This window comes from Rhinolophus sinicus, chromosome 11, assembly GCF_057876585.1.
Source record: "Rhinolophus sinicus isolate RSI-liver-muscle chromosome 11, RSI-T2T, whole genome shotgun sequence".
In the NCBI taxonomy this organism is placed as follows: domain Eukaryota; kingdom Metazoa; phylum Chordata; class Mammalia; order Chiroptera; family Rhinolophidae; genus Rhinolophus; species Rhinolophus sinicus.
In genome coordinates, this window is record NC_142511.1 from 18650120 (window position 1) to 18675767 (window position 25648).

Genomic DNA, 25648 nt, shown 5'->3' on the forward strand with positions numbered 1-25648 from the left:
TAATCCCCAAAAGCAGACGGACCAAAAGTAAAATGTGCTTACAGAGGCTTAGATAGATTCAGCATCTACAATAAGTTACTCGGGGAAACACAGATGTTGTATGCTATGCACCCCCTTTTAAATAGCAACATTAGATTTGGTAGTAGTCACTGAGCTCTTCCCCTACCTACGTCTTGGCTCTTCGGCCTACAAGGATGACATAGAAGATGGAATGAGCCACATGAATGAGCCAAAGGGCAGTGCAAGGCCAAGACTAGGGTGAGGGACCTGGAAGCACCTAAAGGGCAAAATGTAATAGGTGCTGACTCCCGTGGACGTGACTCCCGTGGACGTGCACGCCCCTACCTGGGGCTTCTTACGTTAGGTCTGCAGTTGCGCAAGCAAGCCTGTCACTTGCTCCATACTGGGAGGGACAAGGAAACGCTGCAGCAGCAAGCAAGCCCACATTCAGGAAAACAATTAGAAACAGCAGGAGGGCTGAGGGATCCTTTGGAACAAAGACTCCAGGCCAACACAGGTTTATGGAGCAAAATCAAGGAGAGTTAAGAAAATTTAGAATACGCATCGGTCTCCCCAAGTGTATCAAGTATAAAAATAACATAAGGGTAAAGGCTAATATCTACTGTGTGCCCGATGCCTTAAATGCATGAGCTTATTTAATCTTCACAACAACCATCATCATCATTACCATCATGATCATTTAAGAGGTAAGAAAACAGAAACCTAGAGAGATTTAGCAAATTGCTCCAGAACTGAGAGCTAGTAAATGCCAACACCAGTCTACGCTATTATCCCATTTTCTTAATTGATAGTCCCACATATACAGATGTCATTTACAAGAAAAAGACAGCAATAAAATAATCAATACAGTAGTAGCATGTCCCAAGTTAGTAAGAAAGCACTTTAGACACAACCTTTTATGCATTTGTACAAAGTCTGGGTGACAAACTGTTTTATCTTACATATGCTTGTAGTCTGACAATGTTTTTAAGAGGTTACAAAGTACGGACGATCATCCTGTTAAACAGATAAAGGAAATGAAGGGCCTATCACGGCTCGGTGAGGGACAAGAGACAGGATGGGGGCCTCAGCCCTTTGAAGCTGACCAAGCCATGGCTCCTCCCACTGGACACCCCTAAAGGACTGTAATAGATAAAAGCCACTGACCTCCACATCCCCGTGAAACTGAACATGGTGCTGACACAGCGAGGGAGGGGCGGCGGAGTGAGGCCATCCAGGCGCATGAGCAGAGCTGGGACGCCAAAGAGCACCAGGTACTTCACGTAGAAGAAGAGCACTTGGGCCAGAGCCAATCCTCCTGGAAGACAGAGGGACCCGTCAGACACAGCGACAGGAAGTGGGGCCATCTCCTGGGAAAGAGGCAACATTCCAGGAGACACACCACCTGCTCCCACTTCTCCACCCACTCTCCTTCCCTTCAACTCCCATATTTTTCAGTCTCCCACATTGGCTTTGATCGATGAAATTTGTGGATTAATGAATATGACATTTCCTTTATTACTATGACAGGTAATAGGACCTCTTAGTAGTCATGCTTTTATATATACTAGAAAAGGGCACACTTAAATACATATATATATATGGCACTAAAAATCTATTAGAAAAGGAAAATCCTTCCCAAATCCTTTCAAAACCTTACATGAACTCATACACACTAGGAGGGCTAGAATCAAAAAAGTCAAATCAACAAAGCTTGGCAAAGATGTGGAAATACTGGAACCGTCATACACTGTTGGTGGGAATATGAAATGGTATAGCCACTTTGGAAAACTGCTTGGCAGTTCTTCAAATGATTAAACATAGAGTTACCATATGACGCAGCAATTCTACTCTTTGGTATATACCCAAGAGATATATAGACAAATGTCCATACAGAAACGTATACCTGAATGTTCATAGCAGCATTATTCATAATAGCCAAAAGCTGGAAACAACCCAACTGTCCATCCACAGATGAATGGATAAAACAATGTGGTCTATCCGAGCAATGGAATATTATTCTGCCATAAAAAGGAGCGAAGTACTGATACATGCTAAAATATGAATGAATCTTGAAAACAACATGCTAAGTGAAATAAGCCAGAAACAAAAGACCATATATCACATGATTCTATTCATATGAAAGTCCAGAATAGGAAAACAGACAGAAAATTGCTTAGTGGTTGCTTAGCCCTCGGGCGCAAGGGGAGGACGGGATTATAGGAGAGTGGTAGCTAAAGGGTAGGGATTCTTTTTGAGGTGATAAAATATTCTAAACTCGGCAGTGGTAATAGTTGCACATATCTGTGAATATACTAAAAGCCACTAAATTTTACACTTTAAATGGGTGAATTATATGGTATGTGAACTATATCACAATAAAGCCGTTTTAAAAACAAAAGCACTAGGTCCCCAAGCTGCAGCCAGTGGCCTCTTGACCTCAGTAGGACTTTTCTGGGGTGAGAGGAAAATAGGCTGCAGGTGCTGGACGAGATGGGAGGCCTGAGATGCACACTAGGGCTCCCACAGATCCCATCTGTCCCCACTGGGAGCGACCCACATCTCCAGCTGAGGTTCAGTGTGCTTTACCAAATACCACGTCTCCTCAGGCTTCGTGGCCAGTCACTTCAGGCTCTTTGTCCTGGGAGGAGGGTGAGGGCCACACACTCCAGGCCAACGGGACACTCAGACCTGATGAGCTACTGGCCCCGTCCTCACTGGCCTCGGCAGCCACGTGAGAAGGTGAGACGAATCTGCCAGAGCAGTGCCCACAAGAAGGCCAAGGGCAAAGTGCATGAGGAAGCCCTGGAGAAGATAACTAGCGGCCAATGCTGTCCAACCTCTAGACCATGTTCCGCAGTGTGCAGGGAAGTACTGCAGGGCAGGTTGCTACAGCTGATCAGGTGATTTAAGGGCTACTCAGAAGGAAATAACCAAGCCTTCAAGAAATACTAACAGAGGGCTGGCCCAGTGGTTCAGGTTAGAGCTCCGTGCTCCTAACTCCGAAGGCTACCAGTTTGATTCCCACATGGGCCAATGGGCTCTCAACCACAAGGTTGCCAGTTCAATTCCTCGAGTCCCACAAGGGATGGTGGGCTCCGCCCCCTGCAACTAAGATTGAACATGGCACCTTGAGCTGAGGTGCCGCTGAGCTCCCGGATGGCTCAGTTGGTTGGAACGCGTCCTCTCAACCACAAAGTTGCCAGTTCGACTCCTGCAAGGGATGGTGGTCTGTGCCCCCTGCCACTAACAACGGCAACTGGACCTGGAACTGAGCTGTGCCCTCCACAACTAAGACTGAAAGGACAACAACTTGAAGCTGAATGGCACACTCCACAACTAAGATTGAAAGGACAACAACTTGACTTGGAAAAAAGGCCTGGAAGTACACACTGTTCCCCAATAAAGTCCTGTTCCCCTTCCCCAATAAAATCTTTAAAAAAAAGAAATACTAACAGGAAATATTACTGTCTGACCCTCTTGATGTTACACAAGGATCTCTGGAAGAATATTACTACTATGAGTGTGTGGCTATAAATGATAACTGCGCCAGAAAAAACACATAAGCCATTTTCTGAATATACAGTTTGGGCAATGGCAGACAGTGGTTCAAATTGGAAAACCAATGTCCTACAAGGAGAAAACCCCAGGAAATCACTGATTCCCATTCAGGGTGTCAAACAAGTTCTTCAGACTTTCGGAAACCGGACTACAATCATATCTGCTGGAAGGGCAGGATGTAAAGTTGTAGCATTCTTGGATGTGTCTGATAAGAGTCAAGAAAACAAGATGACGTGTGTGTATATACGTGCATACGTATGTGTCTGTATGTGTGTGTACATATACACATATTCATCGAGAAGTGAGATGTGGGATATATGTACTAGCAATGCCACCTTAAATGCATTTGGGGGGCATACAACTCCCCTAAATAAAGAAGAATCAGTCCCACTGGCTGAGATGGCAATGAGGGGAACTCTAAAATACTCGAGAATGAACCACCATCAGGCTCTGGTCAAAAAGATCTCAGACCTAGAAATGACAGGGCATAAGTAAGGATAACTAATTGAAGGGCACGACGCCTCCAGAACTAAAACTGATCAACCTGAAGAACCCAAGGCGTCCAAGGGCCTGTGGAGGACTGAGCGTGGTGAAGGCCTCTGAAGCTCTTGGTGTGTGAAACACCAGGGAATCCTTTTCCCTGCTAACCGGATGCATGATCAGGGAGAACAGGTGGCTTCCTGTCTCAAATGCTGCGTTTGATACTATTTGTGTAGAGTTGTCACGTCTGAGGTCTATGAAGTAAAGCCAATAGCTGAGTCTACATTTTCATGCGTGACCATTTACACACAATGTTGACCATTTGTTAGGACTTTCATATAGAACTGGGCTACAGAAAGGGTTGGTTTCATATAGGTACTTAATATAACTATGGCTAGATCTAACTGAAGGTAAGGTAATTGGGGATTTTCACCCCAATATGGATGGAAAGCACAAGAAGCCACACGTTTATCAATTTGCAACAAGTGCTCTATTGATCTGTAACTGAATAGTTTTTATGGATTAAGATACAAAAAGTTTAAGTTTATTTTTTCCTTCATATTTTAATAACTGGCTCACAATCTTATAGAAAAAAATGGTGCATAAAGGTTTTTAACGCATTATAATTACAATATCTGTATTGTTTAATTTTTAGGAAAACTGTGTCTGTCCCCAAGTTTAATAATCCTGCTATCTTGCTGTTGATCATCGTCATCACGATGAAAGATACAAGCTCATTATTCTTTCCCCTTGACCTAAAGGTTAGTTTTTCCCTTATAAGATTTGGTCTAAGGTTCGAGGGTTAACCCTAAGAATTTTGCCGCAGTCTCTCACCAGGCATACAATATGCTGGAAGGGAAAATAAGAATATAAATGACTCTACTCGTATTGAAAGTTATTTGACATATATACGAGGTCTTGACAATGAAGTTTGTGAACTCGTCCTAGAAAAAGTGCTACACACTTCATTGCTGAATATCATTATGGTCACCTTTGAAGTACTCCCCTTGGGATGCCATGCACTGATCCCAGTGCCTAGTCCACCCTTCAAGGAAATTTTGGAACTCTTTCTCTGGAATGGCCATCAGAGCTGTCATCCTAAATGTCATCAAAATTTCTTCCTTTCAATATTTCCTGTCTCTTCAGGTAAAGAAAGAAGTCACTGGGGGCCCGACCAGGTGAGTAGGGAGGGTGTTCCAATACACTTATTCGTTTACTAGCTCCCTCACAGGCAGTGCCGTGTGAGCTGGTGCATTGTCCTGACGCAAAAGCCATGAATTGTTGGCAAAAAGTCTAGGTCATCTAACTTTTTCACGTAGCCTTTTCAGCACTTCCAAATAGTAAACTTGGTGAACTGTTTGTGCAGTTGATACAAAAATTCATAATGAATAATCCCTTTGATATCAAAAAAGTTAGCAACATTGTTTTGACTCTTGATTTTGACTGACAGAACTTTTTTGGTCATGGACAATTGGCTGAATTCCACTGTGCACTTGGACACTTTGTTTCAGGGTTGTATTGGTACACCCATGTTACATCCCCAGTGATAACATGGCCCAAACCATGGTCTTGCCTCTCCAAAAGGTCTTGGCAAACTTCGACCCTCCTTTGCTTTTGTTCATTGGTGAGCTCCTTCAGGACCATTTGTGCACACACCTTTCTGATGCCAAGATTTTCAGTTCAGATTTTCCTCACTGTTTCTCTATTGATGTTTACTTGGTCTGCTATGCTTCTCATGGTCAGCTGACAATTTTGACACACAATTCGATGAATTTTTGCAATGTTTTCATCATTTCTGCTCGTTACCACCCACCCTGACCTCTCTTCATCAGTGATGCATTCTCTCCCCTCAGATTTAATCCATTTGTACACTGTCGTTTTCTTCATGGCATTATCCCCATACACTGGGACTAACATGTCCCTGATTTCACTTCCACTCTTGCCAAGTTTAACAAGAAATTCAATGTTTGTTTGTTGCTCTAATTCAAGCTCAGACATTCTCACGATGGCACACAAAAACATGCAACAACAATAATGAACGCCACTCAGCAAGACACCGCCACACATCAACACGTGTGAGACACTGATATACCAAGGTTATGAAACCTTACTGAGCTATTTGTACAATGCTGCCAATGTAAGCACACGGTGGCAAGTTCACAAATGTCAGACCTCATATATTGAATTATCTTTCATTATATCCAAAAATACAAAATTTAGCTATTTTTCAGTACTTCAAAAGTGTTTGCTGGGTTTGTATTTAAAAGATTCTCTCATTAGCAAGAATTATGATTGATTTTACCTAATCTAACCCCTCCCTCCCAAAAAAGTAATAGATTACATTCATTTGTTCAACGGGCATGTACTGAGTGCCTGCTCACTAAATCACTAGTTACGTGCTATGATAAATAAAGATCAAGTCAAGTGGGGACTCAGCCTTCAGGGGCTCACAGGCTAGTTGCATTACAGTCCCACTTACCCTTCCCTTTTGGCACTGGGTCTCTCCTTCTGTCTTTATGCCCTATTGCTCCTTTTTCTCTTGGAAAAATCCTATTTATCCCTCAAATCCCAGTTCAAATACAGTCTCTTCCAGGTAACTCCTCTATGCTCCAAGCAGAATTTAGAACTTATTTTTGCATTCATTTAATATATACGTGTAGTTATTGAGCACCAACTGCATGCCAGACACTGAACAAGACAGTGGTGAACAGGAAAAAAAAGAAAAGAGGCATGATCCCTGCTGTTAGAGAGTCTACAGTCTATTAAAAGAGACAGAGAAGAATGTAAAACAGAGGTGAGATTAAAACCCACACCCCTAGGACAGACAACAATCTGAACACAGTGGCTTAGACACATCTGTTAGAACATTTAACAACTATTCATTGTGTACTTAGTGTGTGTGTGTGTGTGTGTGTGTGTGTGTGTGTAAAATATATAGTCTCGACTTCCGGAGAAAATTCACCAATAAGCTAGTTTCTGAGAGTGCCTTATGACACAATAGTAACAGCTACTGATTGTCAGGCACTTACTGTCTCCACACACCAAATGCTATGCAGCATCACATTTAATTCCCATAACATACTTCTCTGTGGGTATTGTTACTACCCACACTTTACAGCTGGGAACCTGAGTACAGAACGGTTATGAAACTTACCTAACATCACAGACTGACATGGAGCAGAGTCAGGACTTGGATCTGTCGCTACTGCCTCATTCACCATGTTTACTACACTCACATACAACTCTGAGACCAGACCTAGGAGCAGGATCCACATGAAGCAGACCAGATGACAGGATGAGGGAGCTATTAAAGGGAGCTGAAGGAGGCCACCCAAGCAGAAAATAAAATGCAGAGACAGAGCTTGAAGGATCCTCAGGAAAGCCAGCCTCAAGGAACACATTGTAAGTGAAAATGTCCAAGAAACAAATGCACCATGGTGGTGCACTGCCATGAGCAACTCCGGGTCACAGATTGGAACCCTGATCCTCTCAGCATCAAAATGAGTTGTCATTAACTCAGACACCTGAAGGAGAGTTTACCCCTCAAAATGGTTCATCTTTGGACATATTAGTTATTGGAAAATCTAGCTTTGAAAACTTTCTTCTTATTAGGGTTTAAATCACCAAAATGCTTCTCTTCAAAGAAACTGGGTATATTGTTTAGCAGGGGGAAGTTACCTAGATAGAATATTAAATCCTATCTGTCCATCCTCTTTACTTATAAATTGTTAACATCTTGGGCAAAAAGACTATGAGCCACAATAAATCAAACTTAAGATCAAAATTATAATTGTCCAATAAAAATATTGACTACTTCACAAAATATATCTTAAAGTAAAATTAAGGTGTTCCAGAAGCATTTTATATGGCAACATAAATTTAATTTTTAAAAAATGACTAGTGATGTTGAGCATTTTTTCATATGTCTATTTGCCATTTGTATGTCCTCTTTGGAGAAATGTCTCTTCAAGTCCTCTGCCCATTTTTCAATTGGGTTGTTTGTTTTTTTGTTGTTGAGTTGCATGAGTTCCTTGCATACAAATGGCAAATAGACATATGAAAAAATGCTCAACATCACTAATCATCAGAGAAATGCAAATCAAAACCACAATGAGATATCACCTCACCCCAGTCAGAATGGCTATCATCAACAAGACAAATAGTAACAAGTGTTGGAGAGGCTGTGGAGAAAATGGAACCCTCATACACTGTTGGTGGGAATGCAGACTGGTGCGGCCGTTATGGAAGGCAGTGTGGAGGTTCCTCAAAAAATTACGAATAGAATTACCATATGACCCAGCAATCCCTCTCCTGGGTATCTACCCAAAGAATCTGTAAACATTTATAGATAAAGACACATGTGCTCCAATGTTCATTGCAGCTTTGTTTACGGTGGCCAAGACATGGAAACAACCAAAATGTCCTTCGATAGATGAATGGATAAAGAAGTTGTGGTATATATACACAATGGAATACTATTCGGCAGTAAGAAAAGATGATTTGGAACATTTGTGACAACATTAATGGATCTTGAGAGTGCAATGTTGAGCGAAATAAGTCGGACAGAAAAAGCAGAGAACCATGTGATTTCACTGATATGTGGTATATAAACCAAAAACAACAAAAGAACAAGACAAACAAATGAGAAACAGAAACTCATAGACACAGACAATAGTTTAGTGGTTACCAGAGGGTAAGGGGGGTGGGGGGTGGGAGAAGAGGGTAAAGGGGATCAAATATACGGTGATGGAAGGAGAACTGACTCTGGGCGGTGAACACACAGTGGGATTTACAGATGATGTAACACAGAATTGTACACCTGAAATCTATGTAATTTTACTAACAATTGTCACCCCAATAAATTTTAAAAAATAAAAAAAATAAAAAACAAAATGACTACAGTAGCATAACAGAATAGACATGCTGAATTAAGAGTTTATTTACGTTGATTCTATAGCCATTAAAATGATGTTGTCAAACGAACTCAAAAAGAGTCTTGAAGACACAACCAAGATGGCGCAGTAGTTAAATGCTGTGTTTACCTTCTCTCACAACCACATCAAAATTACAACTATTAATAATCTACAAAGCAACCATTATTGAGAATCGCCTAAAATCAAGCTGAACTGAAGCCTTTCAACTAAGGATGCACAGAAGAAGCCACCTCCAGACTGGTGGGAGGGGCAGAGACACGGTCGGGCTGGTCCCACAGCTGTGTGTGACCATTAAAGATCGGGAGGGATATTTCAGCTGCGGGGGTCCCTCACCATCCCCTAGAAGGGAAAGAGATCCCAGCCCCACTCCAGCCCAGGGTTCCAGTGCCCAGGAGTGAAGTCCCATAATTTCTGGCTGTGAAAACCAGCGGAGATTGTGACTGAGTGAGACTGAGTGCAGCTGCACTCACAGGGGCTCCTCTTAAAGGGACTGTGCGCGGACTTACCCACCAGTGGAATCACTCACTCTGAGCTCCAGCACTTGAAAAGGTAGCTGTGGAGAATTAAGTGGTCTGGCTTAGGATGTGGGGCTGGAGAGGCAACTTTCTCCTGGACGGGGGAGCTGGTGGAGACCATTGTTTCTTTGTTGAGCCATCCCCCTTCCCAGTGTGCGGACGCAGGCGGCCACCATATATGAGTCTCCATTTGTTCACCACACCCTGGCAATTCACTCGACCCCATCCAACTTTCAGGCACACCCAAGCCACTTCCAGTGGCTTTTTTGTGCAGACCACCTGCCTTGGCTCAAGCTGCAGACCTTCCTGGGGTCTCTCAAAGGTTCGTAGAACCCAGACAAGCAGCATCTAGCTTGAGCATGTACTGTACCTCTAGCTGAGCAGCCCTAAGCCTGGTACTAGAGGCAGCCAGCCTTGGTTTGTGGGTTGGCCTCTCAAGGCACTTCTAAGCACAGCACGGGCGACAGACATCTGCAGATTTCTTTGTGCCTCCTACTGGGTGGCCCTGGGTTGGGCAAGGGCTGTGGGTGAACTTGACCTACATTGGATCCCCACCCAGGTGGTTCTGGGGCTGGCGCCCCCAGTGTCCAGCTTTGAAACGAGCTGGAGCATTACCCAGCCTCCTCCAAGTACGACACACCCAAGGGGCAGATTGGGCAGGTACTAGAGTCCTGCTGAGGCAGATCCTGCTCTGTAGGATCAGCCCCTGCACAACAACTCTTCCACTGTAGTCAAGGCCAGTCCTTACAACGAGTGAGCCCAAAGGTCAGTCCCTCCCACTGATGTGCAATTATCAACCAAGGCTCAACTACAAGAGGAGGGTACACATAACCCACACAAGGGACATACCTGGAGCATGTGGCTTAGGTGACCAGAAAGACTGGACCACTGAACCCCACAGCACACCTACTACATAAGGCCACTCTACTAAGACCAGAAGACATAGCAGCCCTACCTAATACATAGAAACAAACACAGGGAGGAAACCAAAATGAGGAGACAAAGAAACATGTCCCAAATAAAAGAACAGAACAAAGCTCCAGAAAAAGAACTAAGAGAAATGGAGATAAGCAACCTACTAGATGCAGAGTTCCAAACACTGGTTATAAGGATGCTCAATGATCCAGGGAGAACTTCAACAGAAAGATAGGAAGCATAAAAATGGAGATGGAAACCATGAAAAAGTACCAGTCAGAAATAAAGAATACGATAATGGAAATGAAGAATATGTTACAGGGAATCAACAGCAGATTAGATGAAGCAGAGGATCCAACCAGCTATGTAAAAAATACGGTAGTAGAAAACACCAAAACAGCAAAAAGAAAAAAGAATCTAAAAAATTGAGGAGCTCCAAAAATTAAGGGGACTCCGGAACAATATTAAGCATAACAACATTTGCATTATAGGGGTACCAGAAGGAGAAGAGAGACAGCAAGGAATTGAAAACCTCTTTGAAGAACTAATGACAGAAAACTTCCTGAACCTGGTGAAGGAAATAGACATTCAAGCCCAGGAAGTGCAGAGAGTCCCAAACAAGACGAACCCAAAGAGGCCAACACCAAGACACATCATAATTAAAATGCCAAAGGTTAAAGACAAAGAGAGAATCCTAAAAGCAGCAAGAGAAAAGCAGTTAGTTACCTATAAGGGAGCCCCCATAAGACTGTCAGCTGATTTCTCAACAGAAACTTTGCAGGCAAGAAGGAGTGGCAGGAAATGTTCCAAATGATGAAAAGCAAGGACATACAACCAAGATGCTCTACCCAGCAAGGCTGTCACTTAGAATTGAAGGGCAGATAAGGAGCTTTCCAGACAAGAAAAAGCTGAAGGCGTTCATCACTACCAAACCAGCATTACAAGGAATCTTAGAGGGACTTCTTTAAGATGGGAGGGGGGTTAAGGACGGGTGAAAGGGGAAGGGATTAAGAAGTACAAGTTTGTTGTTATACAGTAGTCATGGGGATGTAGGGTATAGCATAAGGAACATAGTCAATAATATGGTAATAACTAGGTATGGTGCCAGATAGGTGCTAGATCTGTCAGGGTGATAGATGGGAATGGGGATGGGGGCAGGGTGAAAAGGGTGAAGGCATTAAAAATATAGATTGATAGTTAATACAGTATGAGGAATATAATCAACAATGTTGTAAAGATCATGTAAGGTGCCAGATGGGGATCAGGGGGATCCCTTTATAGACTGTGTCCAATGCCCTGTACACCTGAAGCTACAGTAGAATAATATTGAGTGTCAACTATAACTAAATACATAGGTACATATAGTCATAGGATGTGGAGCACAACGTAAGGTATATAGTCAATGATACTGTAACAGCTATGTAAGATGTCAGAGGGGCAGTAGCTGGTGTGGGGTGGGGGATTATCACTTTATGAGGGGTTTAAATGTCTAACTATTATGTTGCTTTGTACACCTGAAACTAATGAAAAAAAAAAAAAAAGAGTCTGGAGGCTTTGCTAGAAAAAAAAAAAAAAAGTTTATTTACATCCACAAAGGCTGTTCCCCATCCAAAAACTATGAAGATCTCATACAGTAGAAGTGAAGTAATACTATACATACACATACATAAGACTTAATAAAGTAATGTAAAGGGAGATTTACACAGGACCAAATGACTTGAAAATTCTGAAAAGCAATTTTCAGGTAGAGTTCGGGTATAGAACAGTGTTTGAAGTTTGATGCTTCAATGTGATTCACTTTGCCCAGTTAGAAGTGCTCTGTAAAATCTATGCACAAAATGAATTGGAAATTAACTACTAATTATTCTATTGCAAATCCTTGAAGGAAACAAAGACTCCCTTTAGAAAAAAAAATAAATACCTCCCTAAAGTATCCAACAAATTCAGAGTTCCATACGTCAACTTTGCTTAAAAAAAAAAAAGACACATCTATCTTATGTTATCTAAGAAGTTACCTGTACACTAAGTTACCTGGGCACAATACGGGTTAGATGAGAATCAACAAAGATCGTAGTATTCTAAGGGATATTGAGGGGAATAGTTGGTGTTTCAAATAACTTGTGCAACTTGCTACCCTTTACAATGTCACATTGTCAAGCAGGCATCTCTTCCATCCTGCAAGCACGCACCATGAAAATTATCCTCAAACCACATGGAGTATCTGTAATTGAACAGTCAAGTTCACAGTGGTAAATCCCAGAGTAGCTTCAGGTTCACATTGCATTCATTTTAAATAACCTTGGGATTCAAATCCAAAGAGAGAATTTATAAAAACTAATTTTTTTCTACTCTATCTTAACAAACGTTAGAATGTTTAATGCCTCCAAAGAGTAGAAAGAGACTCTTACGCTGTCTGACATACGTATACATATCCAGTTTTCAAAATAAACATCAGATGTCAAATGTCTTATCCCTCTCCCTTCATCGTGATGTTGTAGAATGAGAAAATGCAAATGGTTGACTTTGTGAGCATTTCATTACCATTTAGATAGGTACACAGACATTATTTCAACAACAGCTAGTGCTTAAACAGTGAGCTAAAAAATCCTCTGACCACATGCACTCCAACACCTATAAGTGAAGATTTTCAAAAAGATCTCTAACATACATCCACCATGTAAGAACTAACAACTTTCAATCATTTTCACCTCCCCATCTCTTCACTCACTCTCAAATCCCTTGTCAAAGCTCTTTTATACCCATAATCTCATATACCTGGATTTACCATGGATTTGCCATGGTGCCAAACCATTGAATAATGAATTCAAGAAATGTGATCTTGTTGAGCTCTTTCAAAGAAAAACAAAAAATTACCACCTTAATCCTAGGCTCTGTCATGTCAGGATATAGTTACAGTCAAGCCACATATTGTCTTCTTATAAGATTCTGAAGTTCAAAAGAAAATGAGTGGGGCCAACCCGGTGGCTCAGGCGGTTGGAGCTCCATGCTCCTAACTCCAAAGGCTGCCGGTTCGATTCCCACATAGGCCAGTGGGCTCTCAACCACAAGGTTGACGGTTCAACTCCTCGACACCCGCAAGGGATGGTGGGCTGTGCCCCCTGCAACTAGCAACAGCAACTAGACCAGGAGCTGAGCTGCGCCCTCCACAACTAAGACTGAAAGGTCAACAATTTGAAGCTGAACGTCACCCTCCACAAATAAGATTGAAAGGACAACTTGACTTGGGGGGGAAAAAAGTCCTGGAAGTACACACTGTTCCCCAATAAAGTCCTGTTCCCCTTCCCCAATAAAATCTTAAAAAAAAAAAAAAAAAAGAAAGAAAGAGGAAAAAAAGAAAATGAGTGGATGCATGCTATCCTATATTTGTCTAAACTCATAGAATGCACAACACCAAGAGTGAACATTAATGTCAACTACTGACTTTGGTGACCATGATGTGTCAATGTTGGTTCATCACCTGTACTCCCTCTGATGGGGGATATTGATGGTGGGAGAGGCTGTGCACATGTGGGCGCAGAGGTTCATGGGTTATCTCTGAACCTTCCCCTCACTTTTGCTGTGGACTTAAACTGCTCTAAAAAATAAAGCCTTTAAAAAAAAAAGAGAGAGAAAATGAGAGTTATTAACTTTTTGAGATACTACAGCAATCTTTATGGATAATGATAAAATGTCTGGGATTTGCTTCAAAACAAGATGGGAGAGAATCCAGATGAAAGACAGTTGGTTACGGGTTGATAACCGTTGAACCTGGGTGATGAATACATGGCGGTAAATTGTATATTTGTGCTTTTAATTTTCCAAAATACAAAGTTTTAAAAGGGTAGGCATTAAGATCCTCCACATAAACCCTGATTTTCAGCCAGGAATATTCAACTTCCTCCTCAGCCACCAACCAAATACATTTGCAGGGGACAATGAGCAAAATGGACTTATGTCAGCACATTTCTACCTCCTTGCTCACTCTGCGAGCCCAGGAAACCTGGACAGGGCAAAATGGAGAGGCAAATTAGCGGAAGGAGGAGGAGAATGCCAGGAGGCAGAATAATGAACTTGCTAATCAGTCCTTGAATCGCTAGGAATTGGAAGTCTACGAAGTATGTTTCCCGATAGGAAGATGGCCCCCCACGATCGTCATCAGTTACAACAGTGTTTCTCAAAATTATCTGGTCCTAAGAATCACCTGGGCTAGTACTTAACCACAGAGATTTCCAGACCTCTCCTTAACAAATTCAGATGTAGTAGGTTTGGGTCGGAGTCCTGAAATCTGAATGTAAAACAAGTTTTGAGAGAAGGTATGTTCAGTCAAGTCTGATAAATTCTCAGTTAGAAGTTCCATATCCTACTTCCTCTCCCCAGGTTTAAAAATATACATCAAAGTGTAAATACCCATTTTCTTGGGGAAAGTGAGGTTACGGTTCTGTTGCTGTTCATTCCCATTTTCTGACTTTCATGTATAGAAAAGAGACACCTCGCTTGCTCGGTCTGTCGGTTATATGACAGAACTTCAAAGGCAATGTTCCAAACTCATTCTGACACTCATCACTGAGTTATCCAAAAAGAGAACATACAGGGAATTTTTAAAAAATCTTGTGCAACAGGATTGACCTTTAATTTTATTAGCGAAACACAGCTACAGTTTTGACAACCACAACTTAATTGTGAAGAAACAATTCTCTGCTAGCTTGAGCGGGACGATCAACAGTCTCCCAGGCCCAATCGAATGCTCTCCGCTAGGGAGACGAAGTCCCACGATTTTCTGCAAAGGACTCTGCTAAAATAAGAATATCCACAAAAAGCCATGCTGTGAACGACTCTTAGCAAAACTTAACACTACTTTATCCCATAGATACGGTGGTATAAGAGAAAAAGACTAAAGTCACCGCCAGTTATTAAAGCCCCCTTAAAGAGCAAATCCTCGGGTAATTCTCAAACCTGCTAGCACTTCAGGAAGAAAAAAACGTCAAAGTAACTGGGCTATGTTTATAGATTTTTATCTATGCATTTATTTAATTTGTAGAATCATTACAGCATGTTCCCTCTGCTATGATGACAGTATTAGAGGTATGTGAAAATGATTTAAAATGCAGCAATTATAAAAAATATAAAATGATTTCTTTTAATCTTTCATAATAGGCAAGTTGCACTCTGAGCACCTTCCCTTTCACAGGAGAAGTGTTTGAAAAGCAGGAAGTATTCCAGGCCCCAGTGACCTAAGTGGATCTTCTACACATCTTCCCCACTGGTATCCTCTGCTCCAATAGCTTTAATGCCCACCCATCCACTATGAATCCCGAATACCTATTGCTAACACCGATATTTCCCCTGAATTCCAAAAGCGACGATGTGATCACCCTGGACCTCACTTTATCTCCGTACCTCTGGTCCCCACACCACATCGGGTTCCCAACATGTACCTCATGAAGGTCTGCAGAATGAATGAGCGGGTAGTGATCTCCTCTGGAGGCTTAATGAAACTTTGTTGAACTGATTTGAATTAAACAACCATCATGTTCTCATTGATCACAATTTGATTTGAGGATGGTTCACACTTAAATAATACTTTACAATCACTGAGCCCATCTGAACTCTCTTAATATGCCTGGTGTTACAAAGATGATGACAATTCAGGACTAGAACACTCACCTTCTCTCTCCTAATCAAAGATAGGTCATTATAGTAGTGAAGGGTGGAGAGAGGCATCATCTAACTCTGAGGGTTCAGGGGACCTGGCCCTGAAGTGAGCCGTTTTGAAGGAGGAGTTCGCTACATAAACGTCAAGCAACGACATGTACAAAGCATGAGGATATGAAACGACCCAATGGGGTGAAGGGAGAGGGGGAGGGGGGAGCATTTGCAGCAATAATGATGCAGCTTCAGCAACAGGAGAGCCATGACCAGAAAGGGTCACACTGCTCAGCTAAGCAGCACAACTTCATAGTGAAAGACCTAAGAAACCAAGCAAGAAAGGGAGATGATTTGTTTTGTGTTTCAGAAAGATCAGTCTATGAGAAAACAGGGGATGGGTTTTGTTCCTGAGAGAAAAAAGGTAGAAAGAAAAACGAGGGGAACAAGAGAAAAGGACAGAGCAGCACGGCTGGAGACCACAGCCAAGTTTCAGACGTGGCAAAGGAACCAGGGAGATGCAATTGTCAATTTTAAGTTGTGTGGCTCTCTTCCAAACCTTTATTAAAGTCATCTAACATACACAAATGCTTTACCTGAACAGATGTGTGTGTGTGTGTGTGTGTGTGTGTGTGTAAATCAAGTAAAATAACCAAATACTATGTGATAATCAGGGCAATACAGGGTGACCCTACACAGAAATAATTCCACAAAAGCAAGAGATGAGAGACAGCGGAGGCCATGAATTGGAAGTCTCCAGAAAACATTGAGCTATGCTTAGTCCAGGGAACGAGAGGTCAAGACCACTTTATCTAGAAATTAAGGGACTGGTAGATAGTCATTGCTAAAATCCAGTGACAATCTCATCTACCGTCTATATATAAAAACATGTTCTACATAAAATCTGAAAACTAGAGTAAATTAAGATTTTTTTTTTTAATTTTAAAGAATTTCATGAAAAGAATTTAAAATGATAAAACTCAAGGACATCATAAAAACTGGGATAAGAATGGCCACTTTGGTAGGCCACCTCTCTTGGGTCAAAAAGCAACCCCACCCTCATCTTGATACTTTGTAAATTACACAGGAAAGGCTGAATATTAGGCTAATAAAACTTTGTCTAATTTAAATTTCTCAAATGATTACCTAGCTTTTACTGCCACCTGCTGGTCCTTTCTGGTAGGTCAACCTTGTACTACTGACACTGATAGCCACACACGTACTAAGTCAATTATTACATTTAAGAATCTCTGGCCAATGCAAAAATTCTCAACAAAATGTTAGCGAACCGGATTCAACAATACATTAAAAAGGATTCTACACCATGACCAAATGGGATCCATCCCAGGGTTGCAAGGATGGTTCAATATCCATAAATCATTCTATATGATACATCACATTAACAAAATAAAGGATAAAAACCACATGATCACCACAATAGATGTAGAAGTAGTTGAAAAAATTCAATACCCTTTTGATAAAAAAAATCTCAGCAAGGTGGGTATAGAAAGAACATATCTCAACATAATAAAGGCCACATATAATGAACCTACAGCTAATATCATACTCTATGGTGAAAAGCTGAAAGCCGTTCCTCTAAGATCAGGAACAAGACGGGATGCCTACAATCACCAATTTTATTCAACATAGTATGGAAGTCCCAGCCACAACAATCAGACAAGACAAAGAAATAAAAGGCATCCAAGTTGGAAAGGAAGAAGTAAAACTCTCATTATCTGCAGATGACAGGATTTTATATATAGAAAACCCTAAAGACTCTACACACACACACACACACACACACACACACACACACACAACTATTAGAACTAATAAATGACTTCAGTAAAGTTGCAAGATACAGAATCAGTATACAGGAATCTGTTGCATTTCTACACACCAATAATGAACGATCAGAAGAAAGAAAACAATAATCAGAAGAAGAAAGGAAACAATTTCATTTACAAATGTATCAAAAAGTTAAAATACCAAAGAGGTGAAAGGCCTGTCTTAAAACTATAAAACACTGAAAAACAAAAATTGAACAAGATGCAAATAAATGGAAGGATATAACTTGCTCATAAATTGGAAAGATTACTATTGCTAAAATGTCCTTACAACCTAAAAAGTAATATACAGACTCAATGCAATCCCTATTGAAATACCAATGGCATTCTTCTCAGAATTAAGACAACTAATCCTAAAATTTATATGGAATCACAAAAGACCCTAAATAGCCAGAGCAATCTTGAGAAAGAAGAATTATACTACAAAGCTACAATAATCAAAACAGTATGGCACTGTCATAAAAACACACACATAGATCAGTGGAATAGAATAGAAAGCCCAGAAATGAATCCTCACTTGTGTGGTCAAATAATTTACAACAAAGGAAGAATGTACAATGGGGTAAAGGCAGTCTCTTCAATAACTGGTGTTGGCAAAACTGGACAGATACATGGGATAAAATGAAACCAGACCACTTCCTTACACCATACACAAAGAAAAATCCTCAAAATGGATTGAAGACTTAAATGTTAGACCTAAAACTATAAAATTCCTAGAAGAAAATACATGCAATAAACTCTTTGACATCTCTCTTAGCAATACCTTTTTGGATATATAGCCTCAGGAAAGGAAAACAAAAGAAAAAATAAACAAATGGGACTATATCAAACTAAAAAGTTTTTGTACAACAAAGGAAATCATCAACAAAATGAAAAGACAGCCTATGAATGGGAGAGATATTCGTCAATGATACATCTAATAAGGGGTTAATATCCAAAATATATAAAGAACTCATACAACTTAACACCAAAAAAAAAAAAAAAAAATCCAATAGAGAAATGGGCAGAGAATCTGAATAAACATTTCTCCCGAGAGGACATACAGATATTCAATAGACATATGAAAAGAAGCTCAATATCACTAATCAGCAGGGAAATGCAAATTAAAACTACAATAAACTATCACCTTACACCTGTCAGAATGGCCATCACCAATAAATCAACAAATAACAAGTGGTGGCAAGGATGTGGAGAAAAGGGAACCCTTGTACACTTTTGATGCATTGTAAATTGGTACAGCCACTACGAAAAACAGTATAAAGATTCCTCAAAAAGTTAAAACTAGTACTACCATATGACCCAGCAATCCCACTTCTGGGTATTTATCTGAAGAAAACAAAAACACTAATTGAAAAAGATATATGAACCCCATGTTAACTGCAGCATTATTTACAATAGCCAAGATATGGAAGCAACCTAAGTGTCCATCAATAAATGAATGTGGTACATTTTCTTTATCCAATGGAGTATTATTCAGCAACAACGAAATGAAATCTTGCCATTTACGACAACATGGATGGAACTACGGGGTATTATGCTAAGCGAAGTAAGTCAGACAGAGAAAGACAAATACTGTATGATTTCACTTACATGTGGAATCAAAAATAAATAAATAAACAAACAAAACAAATAGAACCACAGATATAGAGAACCAGCTGGTGGTTGCCAAGGGGAGGGTGGGGGATGGGAATGAGAAAATAAAAAGGAATTTCAGCCAGATAGAGCATCAAATCAAAACATGACAGCACTGCACATAGAAAGCTGTGATACCGAGGAGCCTCCAGACAGGGCAGCTGTACCCTGATAAAGCCACCCCAGCCAGGCTGAGCACCCCCAGGCCCTCTGTCAACACCCAACACCCTGAGGGCACATCTGTGTCTGGGAGCAGATGCCCACTAACCAGGCTCATGGAGACTGACCGACCTTGCCAGAATGCCAATTTACCAAGTTAGAGTGAGAAACGAGTTGCTGAGTGAGGACAAAATCAGGGCTGTGGCCTTGGCCAGAGAACACACACCTCTGACGGCATCCAGCTCTGAGAGGTGTAGGCATCAAGCCCCACAACAGAGACTTTGTGCCAGGGACATGACAAAGCAAGTTGCTATAACGTGCATCCCTCCCCTGTCACCGCTGGCATGGGAATCATCAGGACTGGCCTTCTGGATGGTTCCTCACCGAGTTCTGACCAAATCACCTTCCTCTCTGATTGGCAGAATCTTTCCTCGAGTCTGATTAAAGCCTCCACTGACTACCATCAGGCGAGTGCTAACCATGACCCACACCTCTGCTCCACTGTGCGTTCACATAACAGTCTGCTCAATATTTTCCCTATTTCCATACTTTTAGAGGCACTCCATAGAAGTAGTTCCCGTACTTCCAATAAAACTTCCAATAAACAGTTAACAACAATCACCATTTGTTGGATGATTAGAAGTTTACAAAGAGCTTGCCCACCTCTATGGCAGCCATTCCTCACAAACACCCCCGGGGGTTCTTTGGGTAAATACTACGATTCTTATTTTACAGATAAGGGCACTGAGATTCAGAGATGGTAAGTGGGTTTTCCAAGGTCACAGAATTAGTGACTATAGGGTTGAAACTAAAATTCAGATCTTTGGGCCCCAACTGAGTCTACGGAGGGCACGTGCTTTTAAAGGAACTGTGCCTGACCGGCTGCATTATTCATACATAACAAACTTTTATGGAGCGTCCATTATTAGCTGTGTACTGTTCTGGGCCCTGGGCACACCACGACGGCCAATTTAAGGTTCCTACTTCCACGGAACATATATTCAGTGGTAAGCGACAAACAAGGAGACGTTCAGCTGGTGATGAGCTCAGCGCAGAGGATAAAAGAGGGCAGTGCAAAGTGCTGGTGGCTATTTCTGTTTGGGTCGCCAGGGGATGCTTCTTAGGAAAAGACGTTGACGCTGAGACGGCAATGACAGAAGTCATACAATGATGAGGGGGAAGAGCACGCCTTCCTACCTGAAGGGCCGGCAAATAAACTGCCCTAAGGTGGGACCGTGCTGGCCTTGTCTGCAGAAGAACCAGGAGCCAGTGCAGTGTTGGGCAGAGGGCAGAGGGTCTGAGGCAAGCTGAGGGAGGTGGGTAGGAGGCAAACCACACGGCGTTTTGTTATGGAGGATCAATCTGGTTTTATTCAGTGTAATGGAAAGCCATCACGCTGCTACGGAAATGTGCTGCTTTTCAGTGAAATCACCATTCTAGAACAGGTTTTATACCCCAGCACCCGAAGTCTCAGTCAGTCAGACCACTATTCCTGTGCTTTTTATGAATACACAATGCTTCCTCAACCGGTAAGAGATATTTGAAAAACTCAGAACACAGTCGATCTTAGGGGAAGGAGAAAGGCTTTTCCCATCTGAAAACCCATATTCCTACTTGGGAGGTTCATAGCTTCAACGGACAAATGAAGCTCCAGGAAGCCCCGCACGGCTCCCAGGAGGCACTGGCTGTTTCTTAGAAGAGCTCAGTTCAGAAACGCTGGGAGAAACAGCCAGACTCCACTCCTCACCCACCCTGACAGCAGCTTTCCCTCAGGACCATGCTGCTCTCCCACAGTTCACTGCTCAGATGGCAGCCTGACAGCTGCTTTCTCTGGAACTCGGCAATAAAACCAACTGTCCTATAGCAAAGGGATGTTCGGAAACACCCCAAGGCAGCGGGAGCAGGGAAGGAGAAGGATGGGGGTGGGGTGGGGGTGGGGGAGACGTATGCCTCCTAAACAGAAATTCCTTGCACAAGAAAACACAATCCTCCACACCCACTCTTAAACACTGATGACCCTGGGAATGAAAATGGCCCTGTTGGTCTAAAGACCAGTTTGGCAATGAGTAGCCAACGCCTTTGACCTAGGAAATCACCCTCAGGAAGTCATCAGGGATGAGTTCAACAAGACTTATGCAAATATGTTCACTAAAGCATTATTTATAAAAGGGCAAATTTTAAATAATGATCAGCAACAGAGTATCAGTTAAATAAATAACAGTAAAGCCATCAGAAGGAACACGAAAACAACTGTAAAATCACACTCTGTTTTTTAATAGAATCTAAAAGACTATTTCATCACGTAAGGAAAAATTCAAAATACATTAAGCTTAAAAAGAAGGTAGTAAGGAAAACAGGGCAATAAACACATCCTTATAAATAACCTGGACAAGAAACAAAAGGTAAACGGGAAGGTGGAGGGCATCTGGAGAGACTTCCACAGTTTTATTTTCCACTCTCTGCACTGCTGGTGTGCTCACCTGTAAGCACGTGACCGTTATTAAAAACTCATTTCGGTAACAGTTGAGCATCAGGAGGGTACAGAGAACAATGATCAGAAAAGTGAGCACGGTCCTTTCTGGCAAAAACATTTGGACCTGCACCTCTGTACAAACAATTCCTGAGCTTCCTGCCTGCCGTGGGTGCAGCAGGCTTCAGACGCTTGTCTGCAATCAACACTGCACACGTAAGGCCTGACTGCAGCCTTCCTCTTAGTCTTCATTCCTCACCATACCTGGGCATCACACACACACACCCTGCTCCTTGAGGCAAATGTATCCATGGTTTTCATTTCTATGCATTTCATGCAAGAAGCCCACACCTGTCCTGACTGGCCAACAGTCACTGTGGCAGTGCCACACACACAGTCGTGTGCCAGAGCCAAATGAGAGGGAGCGAAGGTAGCAGAAAAAACAAGGGCCTGCAAATCAACACACATGTCTCCCACCTAAGCGTGGCCACCAACCAGCGGTGACCTCTGAAAGGCCACTGAGCTTCTCAGAGCCTCGATGTTCTAATTTATAAAACGAGAGTGCTAGACAAATCTGTGAGGTCCAATTCAGCTCTAAAATTCTGGCGTTTAAAAATTGCCCAAAGGTCTCACCTCCAAAGAAATACCTGGACCAGAGGAAGAAGATGGCCCAAAGCACCTGGAGCCCAGAGGATCGCCCCAAACTATTTCCATTTTACAATAACTCTCACTGGACAAGTCCGGACCCTGCAGAACAATTTAGGTGCCTCCTCATTTGGGCCTGTCGGGGAAGCCATTTTTTGTAACACCACTGTGAAGCATTTACTTGAGCCTGCAAAAGGACCACTTACTTTTGCTCTCCATCAGTTCTGCGTTCCTGTGTAGGGAGATGAATCATCCTACTTTGTCCAGGACTGCCGGGCACCCCAGCAGGAGACGTGCAGTGACAAACCCAGGACAGTCCCTGGCAAACCTGGCCAGCTGGTCACTCTACCTCTCCATGTGTCTTGTTTGGTTTGCTGCTCCTGAAACACCCTCTACACTCTACACCAACACAAAATACAACACACCTTTCTGACCTGTGCACACACTGCCGCTCAAATCAACACCGTTGCAGATGACGAGCAGTGATTTCTTTGGGGTGCCGCAAGGACACGTCTGTCCTCGGGTAAGAGTGCCTTCACTCACCTGCTCCTGTTACATGCTCTAAGAGTGGCAGGGTTTTTGGTAGTCAATAAAAGAAAAAACACAAAGGAATTTTTATTCAACAAAAACCACAGGAAATAAGAAAACCCTCTTTTGGCAATGAACCACCACTATACATTATTTCACTGCATTGTTAATACCCTAAAGAAGACAGCAACTAGAAAACAAAGGAAACATGTGGCTGACAATGGAAGAGTCAACAAAATGATCCATTTGTTCACTTCTTGATTCTTTTGACAAATATACATGGAGCACCTATTCTGTGCCAGGCAAACAAAAAGAGAGACACAGTCACATGGGGTTTATAATCTCCATTTCTGCTAATCATTAATGGATATTAATCAAAGCATCTAACAAACACATTTGCCAAACTGGCTCCATTCTGGTTACCTATCATAAAAGTTAAAACATTAACTATATCACCCGTAAGATCACAGAAAAAGAAAAAGTACAACAGGATATCCATCCATGTGTTTCGTCTAAAACACTGCATATTAATAAAAGACAGACATTTTTGTGACATTTTTTGTAACCCTACAGGGCACCTGACACCATTTATGAAACTGACCTGAAATTTTTGAAAAGAGAAGTCAAAGAGCAAAAAATGAGAATGTCCAAAGCAAGAAGCCAGAAAGGAGGCTGTCACACTGCTTGTGACTAACCAGCTGTACCCAGTCACCCCTTAGACTCCGCGAGCCAGAATTCAGAAGCGCTGGAGCGACTCAAAGTCCACACCCCATGTCAGCTGCAGAGAAATCTTAGAACAGGGAGCAAAGAAAAATAAGCGTCCTGGACTCCATTGTCAGAAGACCTCTACGTAGGCAAGAGAGAAAGGATGACACAGCAACGGCTAGTTTAATCTCAGGGCCAAGTCTTCAGAAACCAGCACCAACATTCACATCGTGCTGCAGTTAAGAGAAGTTGACATCAGTCGCTTTCAATCATCTGCTGGTCACAAGAGTGTTGAGAAGACATGTTTAGTTACAAGAATGTCTGAGTAGAGCTTCAGTAAGTGTGGGTGATGGCACCTCACCCACAGCTGCCAGAGGCAGGATCCCGGCCTTCATCCCTGACTCCGCCCTCTCCCCCTCACCCCCACAGCCAATCTTCTAGTAATGCCAGTCACCTCTACCTCACAAATGTCCCAAATTTGCTTTTATGTCCATTACCATAAATCCTAAAATACGAATCAGCCTGGTTCAGGCCTCCATTACCACATCTACCTTTTCTTACTTCAACCAAGCTCTCCAACAACACACACACACACACACACACACACACACACACACACACACACGTCACAGGAGCTTTCTAACCATGTTGAGCTTCTTCCATTTTCCCAAATATGCCCTTAGATCTCTCATCTTTAAACTTTTGGATGTGCCGGTCCCTCTGCCGAGAGCCCCCTTGCCCAGCCTCATTGCCCCATCTGTCTAGTATCTGTTTCATTCCTAATCATCCTTCATGTTTCCTCTACACTTTGCTTCCTCCAAAAAGCCTTTGCACACCCTGTAGACTGAACTAGATACTTCTCCTCTGTGCTCCCCCAGCACCCTGGGTTTCCACCATCACGGGACCTATCGGCCCGCACTGCAATAGGTTTCGTTTTTCTGCGTTCTTTCCTCAGCAACTCTTTAGACCACGCATTCTGCAAGGACAGAGGCTGGACTTGCCTCATTCATCTATGCGTGCTTGTCCGCTAAACCAAATCAGCTCATTCAGATCAACCAGATCCTTTGGGAATGAGCAGAGCACAGTTCCTTGACTGTCAGTGTCCATCTGGATTTCCCACTTGGCCACTAGGCTCCACCTCCTGGCCAGACTCTCGGACGCAAGGTTGGCTGTGACCTGCTTTCTGTCTCCTAGCCTAGATCCGTCCAGAGGACCAATGCATTGATAGCCACTACCTGGAGAGGAGTCTGTTTTGTATAAATGAGCCAAAGAGGGCCTGTATATTGGCTCCTAAGTTACTTTCTTCACAGCATGCTGAGACCTATTAGCTCAAGGCCTGCCGGTGTTAAACTCAAATTTTTATATATCCAATTGTTTTAAATATGGCCCAAATAAGCAGACCTTTGGCCATCTACAGCCTGCCTCCTTTGTATACACTGCGAAACTGTGCCCAACACCTGCTAGTCATAGACAAAACAAACCTCAGAGCTATAAAGGTCCCAAGCTACTGCTGCCCTTCAGAGTTCTCTGACCCAGAGACTCCCCAAGGGATGTCACCAAAGCACCTCATTTTTCTCTGATCCCACTTTCCCCAGAAAGTGCCCTTGGCCTCCT

General features: G+C 42.4%; 1 protein-coding gene across 5 annotated transcripts in view; it reads right to left on the bottom strand.

Annotated features, from left to right (window-relative positions):
* The window catches only part of HHAT (hedgehog acyltransferase), a 259911-nt gene that overhangs the window by 156877 nt on the left and 77386 nt on the right, over window positions 1-25648 (bottom strand). For all 5 annotated transcript variants that reach the window (XM_088801657.1, XM_088801656.1, XM_074322217.2 and 2 more), the window contains one exon: window positions 1168-1318. In XM_088801657.1, the coding sequence (XP_088657783.1) occupies window positions 1168-1318 (151 nt within the window). The remainder of the gene's footprint in view (window positions 1-1167; window positions 1319-25648) is intronic.